Source organism: Apaloderma vittatum, unplaced genomic scaffold, assembly GCF_000703405.1.
Source record: "Apaloderma vittatum isolate BGI_N311 unplaced genomic scaffold, ASM70340v1 scaffold32593, whole genome shotgun sequence".
In the NCBI taxonomy this organism is placed as follows: domain Eukaryota; kingdom Metazoa; phylum Chordata; class Aves; order Trogoniformes; family Trogonidae; genus Apaloderma; species Apaloderma vittatum.
Window position 1 is genome coordinate 3841 of NW_009710374.1, and position 9304 is coordinate 13144.

At 55.8% G+C, this 9304-nt stretch overlaps 1 protein-coding gene across 1 annotated transcript; it reads right to left on the minus strand.

Moving 5' to 3' along the window:
- Positions 1-1762: 1762 nt before the first annotated feature.
- Positions 1763-9291, minus strand: LOC104272324 (plexin-A1-like; the record flags this gene model as incomplete). Its single annotated transcript, XM_009867287.1, has 2 exons — positions 8112-9291; positions 1763-1945 (listed from the first exon to the last, which is right to left on the minus strand). Coding segments are annotated over exons 1-2 (1356 nt in total), but the record flags the coding sequence as incomplete, so codon positions are not given.
- Positions 9292-9304: the final 13 nt, after the last annotated feature.

A 9304-nucleotide genomic window follows, 5' to 3' on the forward strand; every position in this document is an offset into this window, starting at 1 on the left:
GCCGGCCTGCGCGCGCCCCCCCTGCCACAGAAAGGCTGGGCTGCCCACCCCAAGGTCACCGCAGGGGACGAGGCAAGGACCCGGAGGTGCAGGGCTTGGAGCCTGCAAAGCGCTCACACTCTGCCATCAGAGAGCTCAGTGACCCAGGGGTTCTGGGGGCTCCAGGCAGGCCAGAGCCACCAAAATCTGCCTGCTGTCCCAGTGCCGGGACAGCACCAAGACCCACCTCTTCGCTCTCTGTGGAGCTTCTGCTCCGTGTCCTTTCATCCTGTAGGGCCAGAAAGCCAGATCAGTTCTTTGGGGTATCAAGTACAGAAATCGGCAAAAAGAAAGCTGGAGAAAGCCCTGCAGGAGAGGAGGACGCTTAAAACACACCTGGGGTCCAAGTCCTGGCCTCAGCCACGACTCTGTAGTATGCAGCCCACACCTGGCCAGGCACCCACCCTAGCTCACAGCTTACAAGCGGTTCTGAAGATGTAAAGACCAGAGAAAAAAAAAACAAAAAAAGGAGGAAGAGAAAAAAAAAATCTTGCCACATAAAAAGCAATTGCATCTCTAGATAAATAAGGAACTAGAGATGTAACACTGTCCTCGTGGCTTTGTGAGCCCTCCTTCCTTCTCACCCCCATTTAAAACCCCCCCATCTGGAGCCCAGCAGCAGAAGCTGCCAGCAAAGCAACTCCATTCCCTCCGGATCCCTCATCGATCCGGAAAGGAGGACGAGCTGCCTCCGTCAGCTCCCCACAGCCCTGCTCAGCTCTGGCGCCAACGTGCCCACTCTCCCCGCCACCCTGAGGACCACAGAAAGCCAAGTAGGGGATGTGGGGCTGGAACAAAGCACCAGCATCTTGGTCCTCACCCCAACACATGCTGCCCACATGCCCCAGAGGCACCAAACACGCTGCTAACAGGCAGTGCCACAGGTGGGTCAGAGGTCCAGGGGGAATGCAGGCAGGGAGAGCAGGACGTACGGGGACTATCGCCTACAACAGCACCCTGCTCCTGACTCCTGCTTTCTCCAGGGCACCCTGACCAGCACAGATCAGGAAAAGCAGCAAAAATGCAAGATGCTGTGCCAAGAAGTGGGTGCTGGAGTACCTCAGAAGCCACAGAGCAATGCACTGGACCCCCTGGCCAAGCCACTGTCCTCCTTTCCCTGGAAGGGAACATACTAAGACCTTTTCACCGCCTTTCCCTGTCTGAGGATGCAGTTAATGCAAGCCATGTCTATACAGGGCATGTACTGCCATAATTACATGTATGATGTTATGATAACAGGAAATCCATGCCCTGTGGAGATGCAGGCAGAGAAAGGCACACACAGAGCTATGTGCTAATTGCCACCAACAAGCAACCTTTTGTGCCATGGTGGGGTACGGGAAGAAGTCTGCCCCCGTGCTGCACCCACTTCCACCCACCCTGCCCAGGTCAATGGAGCAAAGCCATATGGACCAGGACAGACAGAGTCTACCCTATGGCACCTACAGGGCAAACCCACCTGCCCTGAGACACAACAGGATGGGCTCCTATCCACCAGCAGCCAGGACTCGACTTCCCTCGGTTATAACCCTTCCAAATGACAGAGGCTTCGTAAATTCAGTTGGCAGAAAGAAGCAAGAGGAAACAGTCCCTCACTGGCCCTTTACACATTAGCCAATATATCAAGTCATGTTATGACAGAGGCACAGCCCTACCTGTACCCCCAAGAGGGCCAAAGTGAGTGGTCATCCCCCCCCATCAGCATCACTGAGGGCTTTCCTACCTTTTTGATCTTCCCGCTCCGCGTGCCTGCAAAGACAACGGTTTGTCCTCTGTAGTCATAGGCAGCCACTGAGGTCATCCCATCCTCCTTATCCACAAAGAGAGGGGTCCCCTCGATGGTCACAGTCCCACCCAGTGGCTGGTTAAAATCCTGGCCACAGAAATTGTCATCGATCTGCAGCGGCTGTTGGAAAAAAACAGAGAGAAATGAGATTTTTGCTAATGCCAGTCTTCTCAGATGGTCATCAGTCATCTTTCACCTTCACCCCATCACCTACAGCGGCCCCCTCCCTTGCTCCTCCTGTCTCAGCCATCTCCTCACCATCTGAGAGAAGGGATGAGCTGATGCCTCCCTAAAATACCCTACACATTGATCTAAGACACTTGAGACACATCCAAGGCATGCAGCCCCTCTCTGCATCTGAACAAGCTCTGCAGACCAAGACTCCAAAGTCCTCTGCATCTTACAGAGCAGCACTTACAAACTCAGTGGGAGCCAGCGCAGCATCCCTGATCCCCCTCGCTCCCCGCCACTGTCATCTCACACATGTGGGATGCCGGCACAAGCTCCCCAGCACACACACACACCCCTCTCTCCTTTTCGCCCTGGCGCTAGGTTCAAAAAGAAAACAGCTTGGCAGTACGGCAGGTGGGAACCTGCACCCCAGTCTTCCCCCAGAGAAAAAAATATTTCCCAGCTAAGGTTGTGCCAAGACAAACGGGACAGGTCTCCTCAAAGAGCCTCACTTCATATAGCAGAGCCTCCACCTGCCAGCCCTGTTCCTCCTCCCGCAGGAATGTCTCTGGGAAATCCCCACATTTTTTTCGTGCTGCCTTGTCCCAGACAAGGCGCCTGGCTCAGCCAGCTGCCTCCTCTGCTCAGCGCTCGCCCACAGGTCTGGGAAAAGCTTTTGCAAGCTCTCCTGGAGAGAGGCAGAGGCAGGGCTACACCGGCTCGTCTCTGCTCTTGGGGACCTCCATCGAGGACAGTCACGCTGATGGGCAAGGTAAAAGCCAGAGGGACATCCTCTGTGAAAGCTGGGTTGCAGGCAGGGAAGTGGGACCAAGACAAACTCTGTAGGACTGGCCCCTCTCTTCGAGCATCCTCACCACATCACCCTGACCTGCTGAGCAGAACAACAGACTGGCCACAAGTATCCAGCCTGGGGGACACATAGGCCAGCTGGAGATCCCACACTAGGCAGTGGCCTCACATGGTCAGGATTTGCCTTGCACTGGCAAAATTGACCCCCAGCAGCCCCTGGTCCATCCCAGGCAGCAAGGGGCTCCAGCAAAATCTCCAGGGTCGGCAGCGAGCTGGCGTGCAGGAGGTTAGGGCAGCACAGACGCAGCCGATGGGGAGACAGTCTGCTCCAGCCATGGGATTTTTCTGCTTCACAAGGTTCCTTATGTAACTTTGAATTCAAAGGGGAGAGAGGTTTTTTTGGCAAGCAGCAGCCTCCAAATGCATGCCAGTCCCCAAGGGGTTTTAAATCCATACAGCATGTGCACAGAGCATGTGGGAAAACACCGAGCTCCACGAACACCAGGGCAGTACAGAGCTCAGCAGCTCCCACTCACCGCTGCCCAGGAAGCGAGGGTCAGCCTGGACCAGCTCCCACCTGCAGTCAGCCATGAAGAGCAGGGAAAACACAGCTCTTTCCTGTGCTCTGGCGCAACACACTCACAATCACAACAGCTTCAGCCTCACACAGCCACAGTGAAGCTGCTCATCCTCCTCGTCCCAAGGTCAGCGGCCTCGCTCCCGGCTGCAGCCGGGACTCAGCACCGTGCCAGCCTTCCCGCATGGAGGACAGAGATGGTCCCAGCCAGTCATGTTGAGCGTCCCCAGACAGTTTGGGGATGTTGGGTTGCTTCCTCAATTAATTTCTGTTTTTGCTGGGAGCCTGAATTAGAATTCAGCCAAAGACGGACTTCCTTCCCTGCCTGACCTTTACTTGTCCTGCCCTAAACTGGGGGAACCCCTACAGCCAGGTGTGAGAGATGCAGGCATCCCCGAAACAGGAATGTGGGGCACCACGGGCCTCTGCACCACAGGAAAAAGGAAGAAATGTAATTAGGACCTCTGCACGCATCCTCTGAATCCTAGCCTTGCAAGCACCCTCTCCTACCCATGAGACACTAAGCACCCTCCTCTGCATCCCCAGGCTAGACATTTTAAAACAGCAGATGCAAGAAAATTACCTTCCCAACCATGGAGTGAGACAAGAGTGATGCTCCAGTCGATACCCAGCTCCCGTCCGGATATCTGGGATCCTTCAGGCACTTTGCTGGGAAAAAACACTCTCCAGCCCCAACAGGCGCTCTGCCCGGGGAAAGCATCCCAGCACCTTCCACCCAGCCTCCAGCAGGAGCAGAGGGGTTAAGGGCAATGCCATGAAGGTATTTAAGCCTCAACAACCCCTAGGAGCAGTTTCTGTGCTCTCTAAACTCAATCTGCAGCTTCCTCAACCCCTCGGCTGCTGAATATGCAAGAGGAGATATGTTTATCGTGTTTATTCCTCTCTGCTTTGTCTCAACAAACTCTCTGGGAAACGACAAATACAGCTGCGCTCCGGGACCTCGAGGAGCGCCCACCGCCACCGCCGCGATGCCGACACCACCTCAATAAATAATTATGTCGACAATTAGCTCATTAACAGCAAACTGCCTCGTTAGGGAAGCGCAGGCAGGCAGCTCGGCGAGGTTGGGCCAAGGGCGGCAGTATCGGGGTTACGGCACCAACCTGCACCCCTGCCGAATGCAAGGAGGGATGGAGGGATGGAAGGACAACAGGACAGCTGTCACCCAGCCGGTGCCAGCAGGGACCGACACGCACCACGGCACGCGAGGGCCAGTGACCTTGCAGCGCTTCAGCTTGCAGATGCTGGGATCCACGGGAGGCATTGAGCTCTGCTTGCTCTCCCATTTGCATGGGTGTTTGCTGGGACTGTGACCTCCACCCATTCCAAAGCAGTTGGTCTTGGGGTTTTTCTGTAATTTGTTTTAATTTTTATTTTTTGGGTTCTTTTTATTTCAAGGCTTTCCCTTGGGCACCCCTCTCAGCTGCCCCCGGCCCCCAGACATTCCAGGCACCCACCTCTGCAGCGCAGCAGCCTTCTCCTCTCTGCCAGCATAACCCGCCTCCCCAAAATGGGGTAACGAAACTCTGATTTCCCAAGGGAAGCAGCTTGCAGGAGTGGGGAAAGGTGGCCCACAGCACCGAGAGAGCAGGTGTCTCCTTGACATGCCTTGTCTCATTGCCTCCCTTCAAGCCCACTTACAAAAGCAATGAGGGAGCAGACAGCAGAGATGAGGCTCACACCACTCAGTGTTATTAATTAGCCAGTAATTCGCCAGTTAACACCATCACAGGCTCACTCCATTCCCCTGTGCCTCCCTGCTGCTCCAGGGGCTGCAATGGAGGATGCAGGGGACATGAAGAGCCAGGGAGGAGGTTGCAGGAGGCAGGTACCAAGTGCCAGGCTGGGCTGCCAGGCTTTTTGCACATTAATCACTGCCCAGGAATAATCCCAGAGTGGTATGGTTCGTTAACACCTGCATTTCTCTGCCTGCCCCCAGGGAACAATTTGGCTTAACCTAGCCCACTTTGGGCCAGTTGTCACCAGCCATCACCCTGTGCCAGCAGGCTGGGCAGCAAGCCCCACCAAGGATGCCAAACTCATTTTCTCCCTTGGGGAGTCCAGGGAAAGCTGCTGCCCACATCCTGCTGGCTCTGTCTGAGCTGCCAGCCCGGGGGGTCAAGGACTCTGGGAACCTCGAATCATTCACTGCCCCAATATCTCGGCTCCAGCTCACACTGGCTGCCCTTTCCCAGCCCTGCTACATCAGATCTTTGTCCCCCTGTTCTGGGGACAGGTGCGCTGGTGAGAGGATGTGCACAAACCTCCAGTCCCTGCACTGCCGAGGGAGAGCAAAAAGCCAATCTATGCAACAGCAAACGCCTCTTCAGTGAAACATCACAAGCAGCGAAACCTCTGGAGAGGTTCAGGAACAATTTAGGCAGCAGGGCTGGCGCAGGGGAATGGGTGGCTCCACTAGCTTTCCCGCTGCCAGATCACTGGACTCCAGAAGGAGGGAGAGAGAAAGAGGCGACAGAAACAGCTTGCCAGGGCTGGGGAGGAACCACTAACATCTCCTGAGCTGGCTGCCAAGCTTGGCGGCCTCTCCTTCTGGCTCCAGCTCCAGAGAAGCAGAGCTGCCCTGCAGCGCTGGGGGATGAGCATCCCTTGGCCCCAGATTGCTCCAGGTCTGGGAGCAGGGTGTCGGCAAAGCCTCCTCCAGCAAGGACCAGACTCAGTCCCTTGCCACCATGAAGGAGCGGAGCAAGAGAGCACCTGGGACATCTTCCTTACGTACAAGGTGTAAATCCCAAGCAACTACTAACTTAAGCAATTACATTCTGCCTACTTAAAAATAAAAAAAACATGCCCTTTATTTTCTGGCCAGCCCTTGCTAATGTAGGACCCATCATTGCCATGACCCACCTCAGAGATGGCTGCATTTTATTAGGGGCACATAAATTCCTGCCAGAACAAGGTTACATGCTCCATGGGGCCTGGTTTGGCTTGCACTCAGCGCAGGAGGGGCTGAGGGCTTGACTCATGATCCAGTCACACCTTTCCCAGATCTGCTTGGCAGGTGGAGCAGGACACGGCCAGAAAACACCATCTGGCTCCCCTAGGGGAGGGCAGCACCCCTCAACCTATCCCAACCCATTCAAAAGCATGAGCCACCCCGCTGTGGCACGCATCCTGCCACCCTGCAACAGCCATGTCTGCATGACCCAAGGAGCACCTTGAGATCCACCTACTCACACAGGCTAGCCACCACGTAGCAATCTCGGGACCCTTCTAGCATGAAACCACTCCCAAAGTGCAGAAGGGCAGAGCCCCCTCCTCAAACCCTGGGGCCACGGAGCTGCCGTGGGGTGCCGGAAGCGGCGAGCTGGGAGTGCAGGAGGAAGCAGCGAGCATCTCTGCCGTCAGAGCCAGCAGCTGCGCGACCCAACAGGCAGCAGTGTAACGATTTCATCATTTTCCAGCAAAATTGAATTAGTTCAAAGCCAAAATCTGATTTGCGAGCCCAGCGCTCTTGACAGCAAACCCTTTACTTTGTCAGGCAGCTGTTAGCTGTCTCCTCCAGAGCTGCGGGGAGGACGGTGGGAAGGGAACACAGGGCTGCTCCACAGGGACACCTCCCACCCACCTGCCAGCACCACCAGGCACCCAAGCCTCTGCCTAGGCAGGGCTGAGGGCTCAGTGATCGGTACTGAGCACCAACAAGTGGGGCTGGGGTGAGGTGCACAATAGCAGAGGTGTCAGGACCTCCACCAGAACCTCCTAAATGTACACACTGGCACCTCAAAACCCCTCTCTGCCAGGCATCTGACCCTGCCTGAGAACTGCCCAGCCCAGCTTGGAGATACTCAGTGTAAGACCTCCCCATCACCCAGAGCCACAACCTCCCTGAGACTGCTCGTGGTTTATAATGTTGCCTGGAAAAAAATCCAGCAACAGTAACAGTCCAGCCAGAAAACAAACCCAGAGCGCCAGGTGGGCAGAGGTTCCCCACTTCCTATCACACCTAAGCCCCACACAGAGCAGCTGAGCCAAAAGCAGGGGCCAGACATGGCCATGTGAGCACCAGGCAGGAGGGCATGTCTCTGAGGACAGAGAGGAGCCTTCCCTCAGTCAGGTATCGCTGCTCTGGGACAGTTTGCATTGGCCGTGCTCAAAATCCTCCTCCATGACAGCATTTCGTGCTCCCTGTCCTCTTCTCCAACATCCCATGGAAAAGACGTGGTCCCTCCACACTGAGCATCTAACCAATCTAACCAGCTTCTTCCAGACCCACAGCTTCCCTGCCTCACTCCGCAGGTCTGCGCTTCCCGTCCCCCACAGCCACCACTGCCGAGCCCCAGGCAACATGACACTAGAAAATTCACGTATGCCATCTGCGAGGGACTCTCCAGCGGAGCTGCAGCAGATGCCCCAAGGACTGAGCATCCTGCCCCCTCCCAGCCCAACTCACCAACGCTTCTCAAATCCATGGGGCAGGGTCACCAGAAGTAGGCACTAGAATCTGCATGCAGCCCCTTGCTTGGCGCTCTCCATGGGCACCAACCCAAACCCAGATGGCCAGACCATAATGAAGCCGTGATGTCCATGAGGAATGCTACAGAGCAAGCAGAGTGCCCAGTCCTAACGGCACCAATCCTCCCACCAGGAAAACATGGCTCAGGTCAGATCACTGGGAAGGGTCTGGCCAGAGAGCACTGTCAGGAGTCAGAAGCAGCCTGGCTTGGGTAGAGTCAAGTGAGAACTTACCGAGTTGATGCAGCCCAGCTCCTTATTCAAGAGCCAGGGCAACGAGAGCTTCCCTTCCCCTCTGTAGCATGACTGGATACGCTCCTTGATCTTATCCTTGATCTTCTTCAACGTGAAGAGGCAGAGCACAGACTCCTTGGGAGGCTTAACCCTGTTTTTCTGGCCCTGGGAGAAGATGGTGAAGAGGATATCCTCCTGCTCTGAGATGCCCAGGTACTTGGCCAAAGCCTTGCCAGGCTTTGTCAGGTAGGCGTCCTGGATCAGGCGGTACTCGATGCCATCCTGCACACAGCCGATGGGGAACTCCACGTAGGAGTAGAACTTGGGGTCGTCCACACAGAGGCGGACGATCTTGGAGGTGAAAAACTGCTCCCCGGTGGAGTCAGGTGAGGTGAGCTGGGTGTCCAGCTGCAGGGTCAGGTAGTAAACAAACTGCTCGCTGCTGAAGCTGTAGATGTAGTAGATGTCAAAGGTGGGAAACTTAGAGAGTGTATCCGAGGGGATCTTAAGCTGGGAGGAGACAAACTCGTCCTGGTAGACAAAGCCAAACATCTCTGCATTCTCCTCGTTGGCCATCAGCTTTCGGCTAGAGAGAGTGGGGAAGTACTCCGACTTCCCATCAATGGGCGTCCCAATGAAAAGCTTGTTCTGCCCGTTCAGCACCTCAATGATGACCCCAGACATGGTGCCCGATTCATTGACGCTGGAGAGGTAGTGCTCCTTGCGATGGTGGGGCTCCCCCAACTTGAAGAGGTCGTCCAGCCGCAGGAACTGGCAAATGCCCTGGGAGGCGCTGCCACAGGCGATCAGACGGTTCCCCGAGTAGTCCACCAGCAGCAGTTTGTTCACGTTGTTGGTGGTGACCAGCCCGTGCGGGCAGGACTGAACGCTGGGTGGAGGGTAGCACTTCTCATTGTCCTCCACGGGCCCCGTCACGTGGGTCCGCAGTAGCGTGAGGTTATTGGAGAGCTTGTAGATCCGATTGACAGCCCCCACATACACCTCCCCGGTTTTGTTGTGGACCACCAAGTGCGTCAAGCTCCAGTCTGAAACCGGGAAAGTCCTAAAAGGAGACTTGGGGCTGCCTTCCGCCAGCGGTAGCCAGGTGCTCCCCAAGAGCAGCAAGGTCCAAACGTTAATGGACAAGTGGTGCTTGAGCCAAAGGAGCCACATTGCAGCAGCCTCACATCCAG